General features: G+C 48.4%; 9 protein-coding genes across 9 annotated transcripts; 3 read left to right on the top strand and 6 right to left on the bottom strand.

Annotated features, from left to right (window-relative positions):
• Positions 1-236: 236 nt before the first annotated feature.
• Positions 237-2,305, bottom strand: N7500_010023 (telomere repeat binding factor family protein; the record flags this gene model as incomplete). The annotated part of the gene is made up of 3 exons (XM_056681161.1): positions 237-1,110; positions 1,172-1,201; positions 1,260-2,305. The coding sequence occupies 3 exons, from the start codon at positions 2,303-2,305 to the stop codon at positions 237-239; spliced, it is 1,950 nt and encodes a 649-aa protein (XP_056528543.1).
• A 430-nt stretch (positions 2,306-2,735) lies between these two features.
• N7500_010022 (uncharacterized protein) lies at positions 2,736-3,274 on the top strand (the record flags this gene model as incomplete). The annotated part of the gene is made up of 2 exons (XM_056681160.1): positions 2,736-2,797; positions 2,866-3,274. The coding sequence occupies 2 exons, from the start codon at positions 2,736-2,738 to the stop codon at positions 3,272-3,274; spliced, it is 471 nt and encodes a 156-aa protein (XP_056528542.1).
• A 769-nt stretch (positions 3,275-4,043) lies between these two features.
• N7500_010021 (RasGEF domain-containing protein) lies at positions 4,044-5,588 on the bottom strand (the record flags this gene model as incomplete). The annotated part of the gene is made up of 2 exons (XM_056681159.1): positions 4,044-4,913; positions 4,983-5,588. The coding sequence occupies 2 exons, from the start codon at positions 5,586-5,588 to the stop codon at positions 4,044-4,046; spliced, it is 1,476 nt and encodes a 491-aa protein (XP_056528541.1).
• Positions 5,589-9,508: 3,920 nt separating this feature from the next.
• N7500_010020 (40S ribosomal protein eS4) lies at positions 9,509-10,726 on the bottom strand (the record flags this gene model as incomplete). The annotated part of the gene is made up of 5 exons (XM_056681158.1): positions 9,509-9,562; positions 9,619-9,913; positions 10,080-10,364; positions 10,433-10,570; positions 10,716-10,726. The coding sequence occupies 5 exons, from the start codon at positions 10,724-10,726 to the stop codon at positions 9,509-9,511; spliced, it is 783 nt and encodes a 260-aa protein (XP_056528540.1).
• Positions 10,727-11,034: 308 nt separating this feature from the next.
• N7500_010019 (aspartate-semialdehyde dehydrogenase family protein) lies at positions 11,035-12,564 on the bottom strand (the record flags this gene model as incomplete). Its single annotated transcript, XM_056681157.1, has 4 exons — positions 11,035-11,840; positions 11,893-12,150; positions 12,209-12,275; positions 12,529-12,564. 4 exons carry the CDS (start codon positions 12,562-12,564, stop codon positions 11,035-11,037), a joined length of 1,167 nt encoding a protein of 388 aa, XP_056528539.1.
• Positions 12,565-12,805: 241 nt separating this feature from the next.
• Positions 12,806-13,830, bottom strand: N7500_010018 (aromatic alcohol reductase; the record flags this gene model as incomplete). Its single annotated transcript, XM_056681156.1, has 3 exons — positions 12,806-13,258; positions 13,327-13,740; positions 13,795-13,830. The coding sequence occupies 3 exons, from the start codon at positions 13,828-13,830 to the stop codon at positions 12,806-12,808; spliced, it is 903 nt and encodes a 300-aa protein (XP_056528538.1).
• Positions 13,831-14,879: 1,049 nt separating this feature from the next.
• N7500_010017 (transcription factor domain-containing protein) lies at positions 14,880-16,430 on the top strand (the record flags this gene model as incomplete). The annotated part of the gene is made up of 3 exons (XM_056681155.1): positions 14,880-14,938; positions 14,986-15,076; positions 15,129-16,430. 3 exons carry the CDS (start codon positions 14,880-14,882, stop codon positions 16,428-16,430), a joined length of 1,452 nt encoding a protein of 483 aa, XP_056528537.1.
• An 85-nt stretch (positions 16,431-16,515) lies between these two features.
• N7500_010016 (FAD-binding oxidoreductase) lies at positions 16,516-18,387 on the bottom strand (the record flags this gene model as incomplete). Its single annotated transcript, XM_056681154.1, has 4 exons — positions 16,516-16,683; positions 16,736-16,917; positions 16,973-18,026; positions 18,094-18,387. 4 exons carry the CDS (start codon positions 18,385-18,387, stop codon positions 16,516-16,518), a joined length of 1,698 nt encoding a protein of 565 aa, XP_056528536.1.
• Positions 18,388-19,219: 832 nt separating this feature from the next.
• N7500_010015 (uncharacterized protein) lies at positions 19,220-22,792 on the top strand (the record flags this gene model as incomplete). The annotated part of the gene is made up of 9 exons (XM_056681153.1): positions 19,220-19,294; positions 19,341-19,488; positions 19,550-19,644; positions 19,703-20,314; positions 20,368-20,520; positions 20,574-21,761; positions 21,820-21,948; positions 22,011-22,127; positions 22,181-22,792. 9 exons carry the CDS (start codon positions 19,220-19,222, stop codon positions 22,790-22,792), a joined length of 3,129 nt encoding a protein of 1,042 aa, XP_056528535.1.
• Positions 22,793-23,269: the final 477 nt, after the last annotated feature.

Raw genomic sequence — 23,269 nt, 5'->3', positions numbered from 1 at the left:
TAAAACTTTTATTGAACAGAAAGTGTAGCAAAAACCATCGTGTACTGCGGGATATAGATCAACAATGAAAAAACCAAAGAACGATAAAAGACGACAAAGTAGTGCTCCACAGAGCACCAAAAATGCAACGCAAAAAAAAGATGAAAGTCAAAATAAGATAAAGACAAGAAAGACACCAAAAGAAATCCAAAAATTCATGATGCATTGGCAACAGCACATCCAAAGCTTGTCTCTAATTAGGCGAATTCATCCCAAATCATAGGAGCGAGGGTATTATCTTCCCAAGGTGTCTCCACTGCGGAAGAAGCACCCGCCCCAGCACCATCATCCAAAGAGAAAGAAAGCACACCCACAGCAGCGGGTGGAAGATTCATTGAGTGCTCCAAAAAGCCCTGCGGAGGTGGGGGCAAGAGCGCGGGATCAATCTGGGCGAGATTGGACTGCGAAGGGGTAGCAGCGTGACGACTCCTCGACGCCGAGTTGTGGGGAGTGGTAGTCGGAGTTGGAGTCATGGCGTAAGCCTTGCTTGGAGATTGTTCAGCGCTGATAGCGTGGGGACGGGGTGTCGACGCTCCTGCAGCTGACTCTTGGGCCTGGTTGTGGGTGGTGAGGGCTTTGCCGCTCACAGAGCCGCCGTCGCGATAGGCGTGTGGGAACTTTGTTCTGAAGCGGTCGCGGAGATCTGTCGCTTTGCGGTGGCTTAGGTTCAATCGTGCATCTTGTTGGATTAGGGTCCATTGGAAGCCATGCACTGCATAGCCTTTTAGGAGGGCTTCGTCTTCGGCAGTTGTGAAGGGTCGCCGGGAGCGACGTTTGGACTTTGCGACGTGTGGTTCGGGGATTCCAAGAGATGCAAATGCTATTTGGGACTTGCTTGAGGGAGCGGGTGTGCTGTTTCCTGATGATGGCGACTGCGATTGGGCAATGCTACTACTACCGGGATCTGTATCGGGCGTGGATGAGATGGTACTCGAGATGGAAGGTTTATGTGAATTGCAAGCCGGACTTCCTGCCTCAGACTTTGACTCAGAGCCCTCTGCTTTGGCTTTGAGTAGGGCGTTAGCAAGAGTGTCATGTAATTGTTTCGCAGCTTCGTTGGGATCGGATGCACTGTGGTATTATTAGTGACTGTACTTGAATGACTTCGACGGGGTATATTCGCATTGCTTACCGGTACGCCCAAGGACATAAGACTCGGAATCTTCAGCATAGCGACGCTTTAGCATAAGAAAATACAACTAGCCAAGAACCGAGCATACCTGTCTTTCAAATTTGAGGCAGTTCGCTGATTGAACTCCAGTTCCGGTTGTGCAAGAATAGCAGTCCAGTTCCCAATCCCACATTTGACCACACCTCGAAGTAAAGTAGTCGTCTCTTCTTCGGTCCACTTTCTCAGGTTTTTACGGGACCGGCCGCGAGTTTTAGGAGACATTGGTGTATCCTCTCCAGGAGAGTGTGGCAATGCCTTGCTGGTCTTGGGTATTTCTGCATCGCGAACAGCTAGGACAATCTCATCAGGATCCACTGGGTCAGTACTTCCAATGTTTTCATTATTTTCATTATGGTCATTGTCCTCATCCCCATTGAGAGACGTTCTGAGGACTTCTTCAAGTCTAACATCCCGTCTTTCTGCAGTTTGACCATCTGATATTGTCCCATGAGCTGAAACTAAGGTCGCAGGGTCAACAGCAGCATTGCCTCCAGAGGGCTTAGTCAAAAGCTGGGAAATATTAGACCCAGCCTCAATGGGTGGAAGAAGGGCAGCATTTGGTGGGGGCTCATTCAATCCATTCAAAATAGCAAATGGCCCGAATGGAGGAGGCCGCTGCTCCTTCTGGGCCTGAGGGATCGGCAACTGTAGATGCTCGCTAAATGAATCGGCCTGGGGGTCTCGGCGTCGACGCTTGCGGGGGGCTTGGAGGGCGTCATCATCGAAGGATGACGAGAATGGAAACTTCTCCAAGGCACGCAGATTCACAAAAGCCGGAAGTATCGGCCTCGGGGGTCGTTCCACATTTGATTGCGAGTCTGCTGAAAGTTCGGTTTTCCTGATACGCGCAGCGTTCAGAAATTCCGTAACTGTCGGCAGGCCTGCCTTTGCATTTGCAGGGATCTTTCCACTATTGCTATTCGAATTGGATAGATTATTCGAGTCCCGTGCCCCACTGGCATTGGGTTCGAGGGGCGATGGCACGCTTAGGGTTCGTGAGGATACTGGTTCTCGTAGAGGGGCGATACGGAGAGATAGTTGAGGAAGTTCGCGGAGAAGCGATTCATCGAGAGGCCGTAAGGCGCCAGACTCCATTTCGGTCAGCTATCACGGATTGCATATTATCCTGGATGTCCCTGACACTTGCACCCATAGGGACAGATGAAGCTCTGATAAGATCCATGCGATAACGGCTACGGGCGGTGACGGATGCCAATAAAGCGGGCCCTGGGGTGTCTACGTCAGCTGGCATTCTGTCGAGATCCCCTGGCTATTCCATTTCAAAAGGTCTTTCTTTAGACTCTCGCTCGTTGATTTTGTTGGACTCTACCACGCAATCAAAATTCTAGACTTGATATTCGTTGTGGTCTGCAACTAAAACGTGAGTTGTCTTCCTCTCCGCGGAGGTAACCCTACTGGGAGCTTTGTTTTGCAGACCGCTCCGAAAGAATTACAGTCAGGGCCAAAGCACAACAATTGAGAAGACACAAACAAAGAATAACGTTGAACGCCACAGGTCCCCAAAATGCCCACCATTTTCCCAACATGGCCACACATCCTCTTCGGCGTCCTTGAGCCGATCTCACTGTACGATCAGCCCAACCCTTTCCTTTGTCCATGCAAGGATAATACTGATCCTACCATCCTGAATGCAGAGCCCTTGGCAGTGCCTATCCACTCTACAATCTCCAAGGCTTTATCGCCGAGCAAACACCCAACATTGCAGCCCCGGCCACCCTACACCCAAGCAGCGTCGCGCTCGCCTACCAACTCGGCAATGCTTACTCATTACTCTTTCTAGTCGGCGTAGGTGTTTGCCATGCAACGACAGAGCCAAGAGTACTACGTAACTACCTAGTCGGGCTGGCCATCGCCGATGTAGGCCATGTCTACGCCACGTACTTGGCGATGGGTTGGGACGCGTTTTCAGACGTTGCGGCATGGAACGCTTTGACCTGGGGTAACATCGGGGTCACAACATTCCTGTTCATCAATAGAATCGCTTATTTCTTGGGCATATTTGGCTATGCGAAAGCGCCGAAGGCGGCTGCAAAACGAGAGTGAGGTGTGACCTGCTGCTTTGGTTGGCTAGGCCACTATATGTATTCTATCATCTCTACTTGGATAGTCAAAAAAAAAGGGCAAAGAAATTCTGGGTGGGGCATGGGGCTCCGACCTCCTCTCCCTTGCCGTAAGACTGCATATCAGCGTGGTTTGACTTTGGTCCTACTCTTTCTCGAGGCGGCTCTTCGGATGTAATGGGCTTCATATGATTCGTAGGCTCTTGGGTCGGCGCATAGAGGAGGTAGGAGCGTGCGTAGGGTGTGGCTGGGAGGATCTGCTGCTATGCTTGGATTTGCTTGACTGCGTTAGGGTGGATGAAACGGGCTGGTCTGGTTACGTTTTCAGTTCCAATGAGCATCGACTACTATGCAAGTGTCAATAGAATTTTGGAAGTCACCAGGAAAAAAATTAGATAATTAGATTCATATTAGCATAATGCAACGCCGGACTCCCCGGTACTGCCCGATGCTAGCATGGGTATCAGAGTAGAAATACAGGTGAAATATAGCATTCGAGGTCATCTGGTGTAGATCTCCCCATCATAAGATTGCCAAGGAAAACACACCATCAATGCATCAGCTGCTGACCACATAGACAAACAAATAATTGAAACAATATTTAGCACACGGCCCACGCGAGGCGGTCTCACCACATGCAGCCACACAAGCCAAGCACACACCGAGATGAGTTGCTTTTTCTGTCCCCTCTCACCGGAGCCAAAGCCGGAGAGAAGCCTAAGTAGGCCGATGATCTGGTGACCTCTTTGGGTTTATTGCGTGCTCTGCAGGTACTGGAAAACCGGCTGAAGGGCGGATTCACCATTTTGTTGATGATCGCGGATATGAGGCGTAAGGAAAGGAATGCCGGGGAAGCTTTGGTAGTGTTGGCGATAGGCGGCAAAGTTCTGAGCCGGGTTCATGAGGGAGATGATTTCTTGTGGAATCAGAGTTTCGAGTGTAATCATGTTTCCTGGGGCGGTGGCTTCGTTGGCGGCGGGTGCGGTCAGAATGGAGTAGGTATGCAAGCCTTTGATGACAGCCGTAAGAGAATGATAATTACGTGTTGTTAAGAGAGACTGTTCAGAAGGTTTTACAGTTAGAGGGCTTTGACCTTTGGGACTTCGGCGACTTTTGGGGTAAAGACTGCTTACCCTGGTACATTCTTGCAGATATGGAAGTAGATCTGGAAGAGCAGCACAGCATTCCCAGACAGAAGCACTCAGTGCACGCCATTGAATCTGCAATCGTTTCACGACAGCGTCTTCTGTTATCAGGCTTTGCCGTGTCAACTCGGCGAAATGGTGCTCGTCCAGAACTCTCATGCTGCGGGCCAAGTCCGTTGGAGATGTAGACTCGAGACAATCGTCGAGGAAAGGAATAGAGGTGTCAAATGGAGTTTTCCAATCCATGGTACGAGGGTGGATATACTGTCGGCGGAATCGGATTGCCAGAACGCTTAAAGTCTTGAGCATAGCAGTGAGCCTTCCTGGTTGATCCTTGAACAACGCCTGAATAGGGCCTGCGATGAATTCGAATCCAGCAGTGCTGAGATTGGGCATTTCACGGTTCCCACCAGGTCGCACAGCCTGAAGGCAGTGGACAAGTGCTCGGTGGGCAAATGGACTCTGCGATCGGAGATGCTATAGAAGTCAGCTCAAGCTCTATGTAATAGTCCGTAGATTGAAGCAGAAGAACTTCACCGAACGTACCCTTTCCACTTCTGTGTACACAGGAATGTCCTCCGGATAGGCGCTCAGATGGTCCCGGAGAATAATATACAGAGATGTGTGCTGCTGTAGGAACCACTCGACAAAGACAGCATTGTATCCGAGAGCAGCACGTACGAATTCCTCAAAGGCAACCTGCCTAAAGTGAAAATGGCTCTCGGCCTCAATTGCGGTAGCGATCTCCCGTGCATCTAGGGTAGGGCTTGATTGCGGTGGAAGCCAACTCCAAGGAATCGCCTGAAAAGGAGAGATACTCGACCTGCGCAGTATCTCCTCCACCCTCTGTATATGCGAAAGATTTCCAAGGAGCTGATACTCATGGGGCTTGGATAGGGCGATCAAAAAGGTATCAATGGTGTCCACGTTTCGAGCGCAAAGCGAAGTTCTCGGCAAGTTTTCATCGTAGAAAAGCCCGAATTGGATGACACGACTAATTTCTTGAATATCGAATGCCCAGAACACAGTGGTCGCCTCGTCTTCCCACCAGCGATAGGATGTGAAAAAGGCGGGAATCTCCAAGTTCAGTTGGAAGATTGACGGGTAAGAAAGCCCCGAGTCTGATATTGTCATACTGGATTGAGAAGGCATGGTGATTTTCTTTAGTGTCGAGTATTGCCTATCCCCTGGGGTGAAAAAGGGTTGGGGAGGCGGTTCAAAAGCCGAATCTTCTGGGCTGATCGATTGCATTTATGCGAACACCATCGGGAAAAAAATTTATTCAAGGCCAACACATCAGGCGCTGATTCTCATGTAACACGGCGCTTGAATAGAGTAATTACAAGGCAGGGATGAGAGGTGTATGTTAGACGCGCTGTGAGAGAAGGGAGTATACGAAAAGGAAAAATAGAAATCAAATAAAAACTAAATAACGCACAGATGATAAAGCGGGTTGTCCGGAGAGGTGAGGGTGATTGGTTTTAAACGTAAGACTACCTTGGGATTTCTCTGTATCCCTGTTACTTCCGCCACGTTCGACACATCACGAGCGAAAATGGACCAGAGACCTCTGGGCATATTAACAACCGGAGCACTCATCCTAGTTTCTAGACTAGAAGGCTTTCCCGACGGGAAGTGGAAATTGACAAAAAAAAAAGGGGGGGAAATATCAAGATTGTAGGGTTACTCTCTAGGATCAAGGGAGAAAGTGAACAAAGATCTGCAAGTTGGGCTTCTCTGCCTGTTACCGAGATTGTATGCCGAACACCCGTTGGCCGTTGGGCTGCAGAAAGGGAAATAGATTTGGCTCAATTAACAATATGACAAGTGGATAATTGAGCGGTCAATCTTTCAGGATTATTCTGGAAGTTTCAAATCGGGAAGCTTATAATTAGTCGGTCAAGAGGCGATATACAACATATCCACTATCCACTCTCGACGGAATAAACCCGGTCCAGACCAATGATTTCATATGTACTTACAGGGCGCTAAAGTAGTGGCCGTACAATGCCAAGTCCCGTCGATCAACTCGTGGACTATGAAAGAACTTTTGAGAACTGGATTTTATGGAAGTCTGCTGGTGCAAGAGAATGAGATATTAACTACGGAGTACGGATTACACAGAAGCATCAACACATCAGGTATGGACAAATTTCCAATTCAGACAACAATCGGGATTGAAGTTGACCCAAAAGAGTAGACGGGGTGACGGTGTCATTATTATATCAGAATATCCAGCGAGATCAGCGTCTGTCGTTCTCGTTCAATTAAAAATCATCTAATCCTAGACTTGATCCTTGCAAGATTTCCCTTACACCGCTAGACCATGGTATGTCAAATTATACCAAACATTACAAGCTCAATTATTGACAGTTGGATATTTCGTCAAATCTTCACTGCCGGTGACGTGAGCCCTAATCTCCACGTAGTTCCAAGCTTGTTTCTTAAGCATATGTTGCAGGAATAAAGTACAAGATATGTAAGTAATTCTACGAAGGGTATATTCTCCAGACCAATCACTTGCATGCAAACTAGATGTCCTTCCACGTGAAAATCCCTTTCTCCCAGTTCCAAGGCACTGGGGCGGATCTCCCGAGATCCACGCTCAAAGTTTGATATCTCATAGACATCTCGTCTATTTCTTGAGCTTCACAGATTGTATCTCGTATGTATCCTCAACAAGTTCTAGAATAATTGTAAGTGCAGCATATGCAGAGGCTGCTAGTCACCCTCGTTCTAGGCCCAGTATTTGCATTTCCGACACATAAGAACTGACTCGCTACAATTAGAATGCAATATCTGGCCTCATGTGCAGGACTTACACCGGGACTCCACTTATGTCGCGTCAGATCGCCGGCGCTTCATACGACTTCGATGGATCGATTGATCGGTTGTGCATTCGAACAAAAGTACCCACTCTCTCAGGGATACTCCCCTAAGAATAATCCACAACAACTGCATTGTTCTGCATCCCCCATATAGTATGGTCCATTCCTGCGTCTCGTGTAGCTCAGATTCCAAATTCCCATGCTAACACGCTAGCCAAAGCTCCATACAGCCAGCCACCCATGCAGCCATGAAGCGATATAATCGCATCAAGGCAAGATCCCCCCCTGCCACCTGGGTACTAGTTACTACATCCATCTTGCATTTTCCCGGGTCCGATACCGCTTCCACCCCCTGCAAAATACCAGTTCACCTCTCTCCACGCTGCATAAAATGACGGGTCAGGAATCATACACCATCCTGTCGTGCATATTACCAACAGCATGGCGCTTGGAACACGGAGAACTTGTCCCCAGTGGATATCCGAACGTGGGACGGCCGAGTACTAGGATTGAGTTTAGATCTATCAGATTATCCTCTCTTCCCCCACCCATTCGTTTCCACGATCGCCACTCCATGCCACCCCATGATAGGCTATCGGAGAAATTCTCGAGGGAAAACATACTTCCAAGGACTGGACGTGTGAGCCGCTTGTCTCTCTCACCCCCTTACTACATATCTACCCCGTGATCCCCCGAAATGGTGTGGCAGGTGCGTCTGAATTGGACGGACCAAGCGCCCACCCTATGCCATTGTCTCCAGAGCCGCTATAATCATTCAGAACCGCCCTTCCCAATAGAGAAGGAGATGATCCCCAATCCGACACCGGAGATGGGTTATCCTTAGTCTCTTGGCCTTTCGCTTTTCCTTCTTATTTTGCAATATCCTCGCTTACATCCCGTGTATAAATAGCCCTGACTGTACGGCGGAATTTGGAAGTATATGTATGTACCTACTTTGCTCCATAAATAGTCCTGTCAATCGCACACAATCCATACATATCTATATATACCTATACAGTACTCTGTACTCTGTATGGAGTGCGGAATGATAAGACCGATGACTCGGCCGGCGGTCAAAGCAGACCTGCAATAACTCCACATCGGACACTTTCTGCTGTTGCATCGCATAAGCTAGTTCCAGACGCTGGACACACCTCGATTTCTATGACAAAACATGTGTGGATGTGAATCATAATTCAAATACATACTCAAATCAATTAGGATGCACTACCTCTGACTTCATGATCGCCACTGACCTCTGCAGATGATCGTCTCCTACCAGCGACTCGCGCTTCTTGGGTGAAGGCCAATAATCATGCATGAGGGGGCGAATTACAACATAGAACACCTGTCGAGAAGGTCAATTGCTTCGAATTGTTACTGTTGATCGCCACAGGCTTCTCCTGTACGTGTAAATCGTACACCGACACGGGAGGACTGCATCGGATCAACCGACGTGCGGTAGTGCGTTTGTACTCTGGATTGATCCATTCGACCTAACGGCAGCGGAGATGAGTATGAGGCAATATATTTCTTGGAGCGGGATCTACAAATGTATTCAGTGTTTATTTTTTAGACTATGGTCAGAAAGTGTACTTTGAGATTTCAAGGATTTGATTTCTATTCCGTAAGGATATTGAAATTAGATTAAAAATGATGGACATTTAGTGTTGTAATCAAATCGAGGTGCATATCCTGGGTCTTCATTCTGTGCCGTTGAGACGCTGGGTCGCAATTTCGAACGGCTTGCGCTTGATCATTCGGAGCTTTGGTATGCAGTAGCGTTTTGGTCTAAGGGCGAAATACTTAGGTGCTAACAGATTCACGCTCTAGTGACATTTCGGTGACGATGAATTTTCCCAGCTTGACTACATGAGAAAAAGAATTACGTTTCTCTTGATCTTCATGACTGAGAATACGCCTGAAATGACTGCAGAACAATATGTCGAGAGAGGCTCGAACAAAATATGACCTAATCACCCAGGAAGAGTGTTGAAGATCAAGAGAAACAGAATAAATATACGGTCATTAAGTCATTCGAAAAAGAGGTAACGTCAAATGGTATCATATCACTCGGAAACAAAGCGGTTAACCCGTTCCTGTTTTGTTTGCTATGGTTCGAAACCTACGAGAAAGCATTATTCAAGCCCATTAAGCAAGACAAGACGCCGTTTCCCAGCTACTGTTTTTAGGGTTTGTTTTAAGCTGCCAATTACTCCACGAATATCATGAGATATTGTGAATTTAGTTGGCGAGCTCGTGAGCACGGCGGCGGTCACGCTCCTCAGCAATGGAGAGCTAGAAAATGATGTTAGAGTAAATTCATAAACAAGTATGGGGGGATTGTAACGTACCTTGACACCCTTACCCTTGGGGAGGGAAACCCAGGGCTTGTCCTGTCCAATGACGAAGACGTTGGACTCACGGGTAGCGAACTGGTTGTCAAGAGCATCGCGAACGTGGACGATGTTGAAACCACCATCGTGACGCTCACGGTGAGTGATAACACCAACACGACCCATGTTGCGACCACCAGTGGCCATGATGACAACACCGGAGTCGAACTTGACGAAGTCGACGATCTTGCCAGTGGCAATCTCAACCTTGACGGTGTCGTTGACCTTGATGGCAGGGTCGGGGTAACGGATGCTGTAGAGCGAAAAGCCAAGTTAGCAAAACCATGTCCTGATCGAATGGTATCTTACTGTTTCCAGAAAGATGGAACAGATGTTCCAAGTTCTCTTGTCCTCCGCCGATCAACCAAAGCTTGGTCCAACGACTGAATGACACGGAACTTGTGGAGTGTGGAACTCACGTTCGCGCATCGTGCGTAACCAAGAATGGGATCCCGCCCTTGCCGAGCTGAACGCGCTTGACCTTGCAGAGCTTGAACTCAGCCTCCTCAGCCTGGATGCGGTGGACGGTGAAACGGCCCTTGGTATCGTAGATGAGACGGAAGTGCTCGCCGGTCTTCTCGAGGGAGATGACGTCCATGAATCCAGCGGGGAAAGTGGTGTCGGTGCGGACCTTGCCGTCAACCTTGACCAGACGCTGCATCATGATGGCCTTGACCTCGCGACCGTTCAGGGCGTACTTGAGACTATCAACAAAAGAAACGTCAGTGGGTGTTCGTCGCGTGTCGAGAAATTCATGGTGTTGCGTGCGTACCGGTTACGGATGAAGACAATCAGGGGAAGGCAGTCCCGGAGCTTGTGGGGACCGGGGGAGGCCTTGGGCGCGTAGGTTCCGGACATTTTGTCCAAGAGCCAGTGCGAGGGCGCACTGAGGCGCTTCTGGTGCTTTCCGCTGTAAAGAACATGGATGTTAGTGATGATGTTCCAAGTCGAGAAAATTTTCGATCAATTTCGCAGTGACTGGCTGAACTCGTAATCCAGCAGAGAGACGATGCCAGTGTGCAGAATGATGTAGAGGGTGATCTCATGACACTTACGGGCCGCGCATTTTGACTGATTTGTCGACTGAAGGTGAGGTGGTCGGAGTGTCGAAAGAGAAGGCTCAAGCCGCGAAGTGATGATCCAAATCAGAGGAGAATTCGCTTAGTGTGTGGTTATTGTGAGCCCTATTCTCCACTCAAACCAATCAGGCTCCACTAGTGGGTTTCCAACGCTTGCTTATGTCATCTTCATTCGGGGCCCTGATCCACCCGTGAACTTCCCCTTTAGGAATAGCGACCAATGAGATCTAATTCATTTGTACGAAAATTTGTATCTATGTGACATGCGCTGATAATTCCACTTTTCGTAACTAGCTTAAATGTAGCCCTTGATGACAGCAACCTCGGCGTTGAGGATGGATGATCCAGCAGCTCCAATAACGGTGTTGTGAGAGAGGGCAGCGAATCGGATATCAAAGTGACCACCTGGAGCACCCTCACGAACTCGGCCAACGCTCACTGTGTATCCACCGGAGATGTTGCGGTCCAGACGGGGTTGAGGGCGGTCGGGCTCGTCGAACACCTTAATCGCGGGCTCTGGTGCGGAAGGAGCACCCAGCTTCTGTGCTTCGGACTTGTACTCGCGCAGAGCCTCCTTGACCTGCTCGGCGGTCGGAGTCTGGCGGTTTTTGAAACGCAAGGAGACAAATGCCATGTGGCCGTCAGTGACGCCAACACGGGTGCAAGTGGCACCGATGCGGAGACCAGTCTGCTCGTCGAAACCGGTGGCGCTCGCATTCAATGTACCCAGAATCTTTTGGGCTTCGTTCTCGAGCTTGTCCTCCTCGCCACTAATGTACGGGATAACATTATCCAGGATGTCCATGGTAGGTACACCGGGGTAGCCGGCTCCAGAGACGGCCTGTTCGGTGAAAACCTCGACTTCCTCGACAGGGCCAAACTTGGCCTGGAGAGCTGCGAAGGGAATGACGATGCCAATAACGGCGCAGTTGGAGTTGCAGACCAGGAAGCCCTTCTTGAGACCATACTTCTCGCGCTGGTGAGGGATCAGATCCAAATGTTGGGGATTCACAGTAGGAACGACCAAAGGCACAATAGGGTCCTTGCGGAAGTTCTTTGCATTTGAGAAGACGGGGATCTCAGCCTTGATGAATGCCATTTCTGCGTGAATTGTCAGCACATGGTTCAGTCTGATAAACCTGATGTCACATACCAGTCTCGCCTGCAACATCGCTGTTCAGTCCGGAGAAGACAAGGTCACAGTCCGAAAATTGTTCGGGCCTGCAATCACGCATGACTAGGTTGCTGAGCTTCTCAGACATGGGAGAAGACTGCTTCCAATTTACGGCATCCTTGTACTTCTTATTAGCTGAGCGCTCAGAAGCACCCACAGCGTGAAGCTCAAGGAAGGGATGGTCTGCCAGCAGTAGGATAAAGCGCTGGCCCACGGAGCCAGTGGCACCGAGAACACCTGTAACATGTTAGGATCGAACGATGCATAAGATAACTTGTAAAATTTGAGCACATACCGCACTTCTTCTTTGGGTATGAAGGAGTCATTTCACTTTTGAGTTTTATATGAAACCGGGTATAGACCTTGGGTAAGTTAGTAAACCAACGGTTCCAATAAGTCAAAAACTGATCAATCAACAGATATACAAAAGAACAACTGCTCTATTCCGAATTGGGTCAATACCACCAGAGGCCTGTATGAGTCAAAGCGTTTCCAGAGCCCCGCATGCAGTATATAGGAGGCTCTGCCAGCTTGAAGATCTCATAGACCACCTGATTCAGAGTCCCAAGGGAATCTCATAGCAATATATCAATGTAAAACAACAATAGTACGTACCGCTTCGCTGGTGATAGGGTTGAAGGCTTGTAGCATTTCACCGCGACAGCGATATCGCTCTCAGCCAATTGCCTTGCCCCGCGCTTATGTCAGCGCCTGTGTTCGGACAGCAACAGGGCTCCCCGATTGGCCAGAATATATGGGTCCATTGTCAAAGTCTAATCCCCCGAAGTTTGGTTCGTTTGCATATCTTTCTATGGAACGTCATATATCCTTGGGTCAAAAGGAAACGCCACTCAACAAGTGGATGTGATATGGCTTATAGCTTGACTTTGATCTATTCATTGAACATATGTTTGACAACATCGCTGACAGCTTCCATGTGAAGTCCCAACACACTGTTTGCCAGCTTCTCTTCTTTGGCATAGTCTGAACGAAGTCCAGGGGTGTTGCCAAAAACAGTGGCTCGAACTAGAGCAAGAGCACCATTAAAGTCCCCGGCAGCAAGCTTCTTGACTCCCTCGCCCACTTGAATATCGGTGGTGGTTCTGTTTACAATCCATCCAACCCCCGACTTCTCCTCCAAAGCAGCAAGAATATCCTTCTGAGTTGTTTCAACCGAGGCAATGAACAGAAACTGGTTTTCAGTTTCGTGAGGATGCAACAAAACAGAGGCAACAGCCTCACCGAGGGCCTTCTGATTCGTTAGAGTGAAACTCTTGTCCCCTCCATCCCAGATAGTAGCTGTATGACTGGCAAAATCAAATCCCAGGAATCCATTTGCAAGACCCTATTGGAAATTTACTGATCAGCTCAAGCCCAAGAATCAAAATCCCCAATTTGCTGCGGAAGACTTACCCAGTCAAACAAGCCGGAAGAAGCAATCCCCGTCCAGGTCAATCCGTCGGCCTCCTTAATCTTGAGGTACTCGATGAGTTCCTTCTTCTGCCTGAATAATGGCAGCAGCTGTAACACAGCATCGTTCTGGCTATTTGCCGAGAACTCAGAGGGGATGAAACGCTTGACACCTGCGCGGATGGCAGCATCGACAAATTTCTTCTGTTCGCCAAATGCACTGGCACCCACCGCCGAAATGACGACGTCTTGACCCTTGAATGCAGCCTCGAGGCCGAGATCTGAGTATTCGGCTCTGAGAACAGTTATACCCGATGGGAAAGTTGCCTCGCTGTCTTTGCGCGAGATGACGGTAATTTCGAAATGGGAAGATGCAACAAGGCCATCAAGGATGATTTTGCCAATACTGCCGCTGGCCTGCCAAGTCTTTAGCTGCGGTAATATGTATACATTAATTATGGATTGACATACACCGATAATTGCAACGTGCTTCAGATAAGTTGCCATTTTGGGTTGTTGCGCTACAGATAAAGCTCTAATCTTGGATGGAGATGCTTGCGCTTTCGTGCTTGAAAAATAGTCAACACCAAGGATGGAAGGAGATATTTATATGTATAAGTCCTGCGCGATTTGCTCTCTCTATCTGACATTGATTTCATATCACAGACTGTGTATGCAAATGTTGCCTAGCACGTAAATACAGAGTAGAACCTTGAAAAGTCCGCTGCTCCGCTCCAACGAATCAAATAACCCTAATAATGACTCTAAAACAACCTTCCAAAAGGGACAGATAATATGGCGATCTACTCCGTCGCCCGCCTTACGCTTAGAAATGCGGACTGGGGCCTCCGCCGCTCCGCTCTAGCCAATCAGCTCACAGCCTCGTATCAACAACTTGCTCATATTGTGACTTACACCTTTGCAATTCCCTAGTCATCATTACATTTCCGAGCAGAAATTTCGAGCCAATGTCCTATTCAACCAACACTGCAGTGCGTTCTTGTCTAGAATGTCGTCGACGCAAAATCAAATGTGACAGATCCCTGCCCTGCTCGTACTGCGTCAAAGTCAAGATACAATGCAGCTACGCGCCACCAAGAGCGGAGCCTACCATTACCGAGAGTCAAAGATCTAGCAATGATGTGACAGTTCGAATTGAAAGAATTGAGCGTACATTAGATCATTTCCAGCAACGCATCTCCCAACTACAGGAACTTCTGCAGACTCAATCTTCATTGCTATCTGTTGGTGGAAGTCATGGTCATAATATAGTACATCATTCCTATGAAAATCACGGACATGGTGGAAACGATTCAAACCAAGGTCTATCTTTCTTCAAATTATTCTCGCCGTCGGCTATTGAATATACTCTCCCTCCCCAAATTGTGATATCTTTTCTATGGCAGAAATACTTGGAGAACGTCGAACCGATTCTCAAGATTCTGCATGGACCAACGGTACAGAAACAGATATTGAATAACACACAGTCTCGGCAAGCCCTTGCAACACCCATGGAGTGTTTGATATTCGCTATTTGTTATGCTGCTGTGGCAACAATGACGGTGGAAGGTTGTAGGGTTGAGCTTGATGAAGACAAAGACGAAGTATTGAAGAAGTATGTGTCCGGTTCAAAGCCCAAGGTCATCCCATTAACATCTCAAGATATCGCGCCGGCGTTGAAAGCTCCCTTGCAAAAGCCGACCTGTCGAAGTCATCGGACATGACCGTCCTGCAAGCCTTTCTCATATACATTGTATGTGATCCTGAAAGACAGAGGGGTCTGGTATTATCTGACGATTGCTTAGGCCTGTAGTCGGTTTTGTGATAAAGGATCAGACATTAGAATGTTTTTGGGGAATGCAATTGGAATTGCCCTCAAAATGGGCCTGCATCGCGATGCATTCGCTTCAAGACTACCACCCTTTGAAGTCGAGATGCGGCGTCGACTCTGGTGGCAGATCTATATTCTCGATATTAGTACCGCAGAGGAAAGTGGCACAACTCCGCGTATACTAGAGTCATGGTTCGACACAAAACTCCCATCGAACGTGAACGATGCAAGTCTCGACCCTGATATGAAAGAGCCGCCTCGGAACTGCAGCGGGAAAACAGAGATGATGTTGAGTCTCACAAGATCTGAGATCAGCACTTTTGCTCGCAAGATTATCTTCTCCGACCAGTTCTGTGAAGAGAATTGTTACCCGGTTTTATCAACTCCAGAGAAATCCACCGCGATTGATCTCACCAAAGAGAAAGTCGAACAGCAATACTTATTGCACCTAGATCCAAGTATCGCACTAGACTATTTTACAATTATCTCCAGCAATTTGATACTCGCAAAGCTCAAACTAGCAGTGATCAAACCCCGGGCGAGACAAGACCAATCTATACTCACCCATGTGAGCTTCCGAAAGGTTTGCACGGAGATTCTGCAGAGAATTGCGGTTTTGAAGCGCTACAAAAAAGGCAAACAATGGCTTTGGAGTCTCCCAGACCATAATGAGTGGGATGCCTTGACATGTCTGCTCATTAATCTTTCCCTGGATCCAAAAGGTGATGTGTTGGACTCGGCATGGCACGCGGTCAATGAGACATACGATTACTTGAGGACGGACGAATATGTCAGACGTGACTATCGCTGGGAGAATATTGAGGAACTCCGCACGAAGGCGCTGTTTTCTCGGGATATGATACGAATTAATCCATCCCAATGGGGTGCATCACCAGATGACGACAGCGGCTTCGAAGAACCACACACCATGGGTACAGAATCATATCAGCAGCTTGGTATGGGAACCTTGAAGCGCCAGAGAGAGGATGATATTATTTCTTCCCGTTCTTCCCTAGGCGAGCTGGAGCCCAGAGTCCCGAACTCTCGTTCTGAGATGCCGAGCGTGCAATCAGAAGCCCAAGAACATATTCCCCGTATGTGGGCGTTGGCGAACGCTGCCGCGGCTGCCCCGGCCGCTATAGACAATTCATCTCACATAGAACCAGCCAGTGAGCCTACAGACATACCAAGCTCAGGCACTGGGTGTCAGTGGAGTGCGACTCTCTTCGAGCGATACTTTCAGGTCTTAGGCTCTGAGCAAACATCACCGTTATGAGAATTGAATTCAAATTTTTGGACCATGTCACCGGAAAGCCTAGAAGTTTATTCTTCTTTAAAATGTGTACAACGCTAAATCACAATCAATGTCCTGGACCCGGTGTCTCGGCATCATAGTCAAAGATCTTGCCAGGGTTAAGCAACCAGTGCGGATCCAGTGAGCGCTTGATACTGCGCATGACATCAATGGTGTCTGGTCCGACTTCCTTCTTCAAAGATCCCTTCTTGCCCAGGCCAATGCCGTGCTCGCCCTATAGTACTGAATTAGCTGATATTCTAGTCTCTCCAAAATGAACGACTTACCGTGCACGAGCCCTCCATCTCCAGTCCACGATCAACCATATCGTACACTACTTTCTCGACACGCGCCCTCTCAGCGGGATCGTTGCGGTCGTACATAATGCTTGCATGGAAGTTTCCATCGCCGATGTGGCCAAGGATACTGGCGAAGAGACCAAGGTCGACCAATTCCTTCTTGGAGATTTCTGAAAGGAGTCAGTATACATGCAACAGAGTAGGTTTTTTTTGGAGAGGTCCTACCAATGATATCAGGAAGTCGAGAAATAGGCACAGCCACATCAGTCGACCACACCTCTGATCCCTCCTTGCGGAGCGCCAGCATACTCCAGAGGGACTGCTTGCGCGCAGACCACAGATCATGCGCCTCGCGGTCATCACGAGCGAACTCGAAGCCCTGCGCGTTGTTATTCTTCGCGAGCTGAGTCGTCAGATTGATACTATCCTCGACACCGGCGACGGTTCCAGAGAACTTGAAGAACAGTGTAGGCGAGACCTTCCATTCACGGCCAGTTCCACCAGCGCGGTTAATAACGTCCATCTGGACATCATCCATGATCTCCATGCACTGCACCGAGACGCCCTTGCGAATGAGCTGCATCGCAGTCGAGGCCGCATCCCGGATAGTGGGGAACGCGACAACTCCAACACGAGTCAACTCCGGCAGGGGCGCGAGCTTCAAGGTAGCCTCAGTGACGATACCAAGCGTACCCTCGGAGCCAACAAACATGCCGGTCAAATTGTATCCGGCGGAAGTCTTGCGGGGACGTCTGCGGGTCTTGATGATGCGGCCATCAGCCAGGACGACGGTGAGGTTAATCACCCAGTCCTTCATGGTACCGTAGCGGACGGCGTTTGTGCCCGAGCAGTTTGTGCCGACCATACCGCCGATCATGGCGGATGGGCCTGGGTCGACGGGGAAGAACATTCCGGTGTCCTTGATCTGCTCGTTCAGATCCATCCATTGGATGGAGGGCTGGACGACGATGTCCATGTCATCGGGGTGGATCTCGAGGACTTTGTTCATGAATGCAAAGTCGATTGTCATGCCGCCGTGCGGGGCGGAGAAATTGGCTTCCAGACTTGAGCCGCCAGAGTAGGGGATCATCGGCATGCGGTATTTGTGGCATACCTTGGCGATCTCGGAGACTTCTTGGGTGGATTTGGGGTATGCAATTGCGACGGGGAGACGGTCGGCATTCAAACTGGACCATTCTGAGTAGCCGTGTGATTGGAGTTCTTCTTCGTCGGTGCCGATTGTGTCTTCACCGAGCTTGGCTCTTAGCTCGCTGATGGCCTTGGGGGGAAGTGTCAGCCTTGGATGATCTCGGATGTGTGTGAGATTATGCAATTGAAGGATCTACCTTTTCAAAATCCTTCACTGTGCCATATTGAGGCTTCTTGGGTGTCTGTGTCGATGTCTGAGTATATGAGGAGACGCCGTAACCTAACCCCGCAGCAAATGCGGAGACGAGAAGAGCCTTGGCCGGAGTCCAAAAGGGTGGAGTAGAGGAGTTGCTCTCTTTTGTGCTTTCTGTCTCTGTTTTCCCGGCAGTGGAGCTGTTCAATCTAGCACCGCGAGATAGAATAGTGCGTGAAACCTGGGGCCGGCAAACCGGAGCCGGCAGGGCTCGTGAGACCCGGAGAACTGGTCGCATCATGAAGGAGAATTATATACAGAGATTATAAAAAGACTCAACAGAAGAGAAAGAGTCAAGTCGTTGAAAGGAAAAGGGAATGTCGATATTGCGGACCGACATGATGTGACGGGCTTTTTGTGTAAGTGTCGGACTTCGGCCGAGAAAGCTCAGGGTCTCGATGGGCTCTCTTGGCCGGGTCCGTTTGTGTCCCCCACTCTAAAGAATCGCACTAGTGCATACTGTCTGTACAGTCATATTCTAGTCACTAAAATTCACTAAAATTCCCTAAAATCCCTAGAATCCCTAGAATCCCTAGCATCCCTGTCCCGTAATTCCGCTCTATCGCAGGCCATAACCGAAAATGTGGAGATGCTGAACGTGGGGGGCAAATTAAATAGCCGGAGTCGGGCGAGAACTCCGGGTTTTTCCTTTTTGAGCAGATCGCAACTTGATACCTTTTCAGGAATATATAAGTCTTCCTCTCTAGGGCTGTCTTTTTGGCCTTGATAGGGCATGTCTTTATTTCAACATAATCCCCCCTTTCTGGATTGGTGTTGTAGCTATGGCGTTTGAGCTAGAATAAGAATTAGCAGAATATTGAGTATAGAATATAAAATATAGAAAATAAAATATGGAATATAAAGTATAGAGTAAAACATATAGAGTATAGTATATAGAGTAGAATATAGAGTATAGAATAGCGAATAGTGAAAGTGTAACATCCGGAGTAGAAAAAGTGATGTCGGTTGACGGGGCAACGGAGGGGAGAACCTCGTACACGTCGACATCAGACTTGTCAAACTGCATCGCGTAACTATATCCACCAAATTGACATCGATGCAATTTGAAAATGGCAGGGCAACTCGCTCAATTAGTGCGCGAGGTAGAGCGTCTAGTCACTGCGCCTTATGTGCCTTCGTTACAGGTAAGTCGATCGAACTGGCATTGTAGTATACAAGCTAATGATACAGGATCTCCATGATCTGGTGCGACAAACCCAACCTCCAACAATAGGCGCCTGGGCATTATCCAAGCCCTGTCAAGTAGGCTTGTTGGCTGATGTTTTGATCGAAGCCTTGTCGCGATCGCGTGTCGCTTTGCCTCTGATCACGGCTTTTGGTTTGTGTCCAATGGAAGCTGTATTGGAACTTGAGTCTGACATTGCTGATGTTTGTCCTAGCATCTACATGTGCCTTTAGAGATGCGATACTCGAGCGACATCCGGTCATTTTAGACGCATTCCTAGAAAAGGCCCTGGACACTCAAGGAGCCGAGGTGAGCCTCATTCGTTGAAGCCAAATGCTAGATGAAGCGCATCGGCTAATCCTTGCAGTATTCCACGGCATGTATCGCATTATTCTCATCATCCCTGCCAGCGGGTGTTGTGCCACCAGCTAGGACTGCCGCCTTCATCACGAAGCTGGTCAGCATGATGGCAGAAAATCCCTGCGTTGAGACCGTAGCACCTCTTCACACAGTCATCTCAGGACTCAAAGGCTCGCCACGGATCCTGAATGATATTTCGTCCGAGGTCATGTCCAATCTGCAGGTGGAATTTACCAAAACATTGCGCAACCTTGACGATCATATGGGCAACCTCCTCTGTCTGGCAACCTTTGCGCAGATCGCGACGGCATTAAATACAACATCTCAAAATCAACACGGATCAGAAGCGCCATGGCTTCTAAGTATTAAGCATTTCTTTGGCCAGAAACGCGGCCTCAAAACACTCGACTTGGTTGTCTTGCGTGTCATACTCGCTTGCTCATCCAGTTGCAATTTGGCGCCGCCCCAGGCGGCTGAGAGCATTCGGTTGGCCATTTGCATCGCCGACGCAATTGAGCCTGAGCAGAAACAGGCTTGGATAGCAGGCAACAATCCTAAGATTGCTAAGCTGTGCGAGAAGGCTGTCAGAGATGGTCTTTATGGTCAAACACAAACGATGGTAGTTATGGTTGTTTTGTCTATCGAGGCGAGATGCTGATCACCTGATAATAGGTAATCGTCTTCTTGCACACACTTCTCCCGGCACATTCATTGCCATCCCAGCTACAGGAGCTTGGCCTAAAGGTCCTTTTGTCCGAGAATAGCCAAGAGACCATGGAAAGGATGCCCTATCAACTGACTACACGCCTCGCAAAGTCTCTAGCAGTAAGTATAAGAGCTTCTGGCTGTGGACAACATTTGACACCTAACATAAATAGGGGTCTGGGGAGCCTGCCACTCGTCAACTTTTGACCTTTACTTTCGATGTCTTACGGGGTAATAAATGGTTGGGGATGGGACAGCTCGCAGCATTGAGCTTAGCGCTCTCTATACTAGCTGGTGTGCAAGAAGTACATCCCGAAATTATGCTTTCCAGTGTCAACAACTCCATGGCCCCTTTGAGGAAAGTTCTTGGGGAGATGATGGAATACTTCCCCCAACAGCCAAGCGAAAGCCAATGCGGTGGTGGATCATGGTGTGGATCTGAGCTATACACAAAGCAAAACAAGCTCTTCCTATCTCTACTAAAACTTTACAACGTGGTTTCAGAGCAAAAAAGAGGCGACATCATCATGAAATGTTTTATGGGACGAGTGGAGCAGCTGATGCCGCGCATCGAGTGTGCCTTCTCAACAACAAGTCCCAACGCCTTCCGTGGCTCCCTTGCTTTGCGCGACAGACATGGCCTCTCGTCAACTCAGATAAATCGTGATTGGCGCTCTGGGGTTACCGAACTCTTTATGCAGAATGCTCAGAGCTCTCACGACAGCATGATGAGAAAAATCGAGGATATGTGCTTTGACCTAGAGAGTCGTTGTCATGATGTTGAGGGACCCCTACGAGCTACCGAGGAAGAACGGGACAAATATGCGAGTGAAAACGAGCAACTGAGAGCCCAAAATACAGAGCTTGAAACCAAGTCAAGGGGCTTATCCGACTGTTTTGCTGAACTCGGTCACGAGAAAACATATGTTGAACAACTCCTTCAAGGTCAATACACATACACCGATGAGCTGAAGACATTGCTGGAATCTGCGCGCGAAGAGATTCAGCGGCAGCAACAAACTTCCGAGAAGACACTGCTTGTTGAAAAGGAAAAGGCCCGCTCCAAGGAATTGGAGATGATGGCTACTTTAACTGAAAAGGATGATCAACTGGAGGAGCTTCAGCAGGAAATGTGCAGTTTGCAAATGAAAAATGAGCAGACACGCCAGAGTCTCGATCAAGTATCGAGCGAAAGTGCTACATTGTCTGAACTCTCCAGCTCTCTGAAACAAGAGCTTGCTAGTGCTACAGAGACATTGAAACAGACTAAACTTCTTGCTGATGAGAAAGAAGATGACGTGAACCGCCTCCAAGCCCAGGAGGAAGAGTTGCGAAAGGAACTGGGATCTATGGAAACAGCGGTGAGTTTGCTGATACTATTCAATGTAAAATGCTTGATACTGAGCTGACTCTTTGTAGGTTGCACAACAGAATGTTGAAGTTGAGAGGCTCTATTCTGCATTGGAAGAGTTGGAGAAAAAGTCCCGGATTGAGATTGAACAGCTGAAATATGATCACGAAGCCGAAGCTTCTCGAGCGATATCTGAGGTATGTCTACACATGCATCAATTTTGTGTAGGGGTGAGACTAATCATTTGCTGGATTTTTAGATAGCAAAACATGAGACAGAAAATCGTCGATTGCAAGCTACTATGCAAGCTGCCGCTCTTGATGCTTCCAGAGATGTGCAATCGAAAGACAAACGGATCAATCACCTAGAGAGAAAGGTAATCATACCACTTATGTATGCAAAATCCGCACAATCTGACGTTAACCTTAGGTGCAAGCCTTACGAGACGAACGTGCTGCCAAGGCCCGTGAGTTCTCAGAAGCACAACAACACATCGGTCGTCTAATGGGCGTGATGGGCTTCTCGGCCAACGCCCCCGAGTCAAACACCCCTTCGAACCACCAACGAACCAGGTCCTCCGTCAACGCCACTCCGGCTGCTAGGATCCCGCAAACCATAAGTGATGGTGAAGATGACACACAGTCAGCAGAGCCATTTGAATCCATGACCTCCAACTTCAATTGTCCTACCCCAAAACGACCAAGAGGGAACCGCAAGTCAACAAGCCTGCCTTATGACTCGAGTACTCCCTCTGCTGCAGGTCGTAAGACGAAAACTCCACCTCCGGCCAGTGGCATGTCTCGCTCTGTGAGAAAGCCACTGGCAGAAGCTAACCGCAACAGCCCGACGAAATCACAGTGTAGCAGTGCGTCGAAACGAAATCAGGTAGATGATTCTTTCCCGGGGAGACAGCCCCAGGAGAATTTTGGGGAGAACAGGCTTCATAATTTGGATTTGGATATGGACCTGGAGTTTTCGAGAGACTTTCTCTTTTCGAGCACGGCTTTTACGGGATCAACAGATCAAATAGCTCCACAGTGAGAAGGTTGCCCAAGTGGTAGTGGAGTTTTATGACTAATGTACATATTTGTGGATAGTTGAAACATGTCCATAGTGGCGGTTGTTTGTTGATGTGGTATTTGATATGTCTCTCGTATCTTTCGATGTTTCTTTTGGTTTGTTTTTTTGATACGTCTTCCATTATACCCCTTGATCTATCTTTCAAGTCGCCTTTCGATATGTATTCCAAGCTGTCTTTCCAAGTGTCTTTCGGTTTGTCTTTCGGTCTATCTTTCGAGTGTTCTTTAAAGTTGCCATCCGCTGCGCCTTTCAATGTGCCTTCTAATGTGTAGTCAAACGTCGTATATGTGGTACTTACACTTCTACATAATAGATTATAACCACTATAGCATTAGAGACCCCATTTAGCATAACCATAGTCATTATTTGTTTGATCACTTCATGACTGATATCACTGCTGTGAAGCCTATATGGTCCTTTCCTATCCTAAGGCAATTC

This window comes from Penicillium coprophilum (genome assembly GCF_028826855.1).
Source record: "Penicillium coprophilum strain IBT 35676 chromosome Unknown utg000006l_segment0_segment0, whole genome shotgun sequence".
Lineage (NCBI taxonomy): Eukaryota > Fungi > Ascomycota > Eurotiomycetes > Eurotiales > Aspergillaceae > Penicillium > Penicillium coprophilum.
The sequence above is the reverse complement of the archived record's forward strand: the minus strand, read 5'-3'. Positions and strand labels throughout refer to the sequence as shown.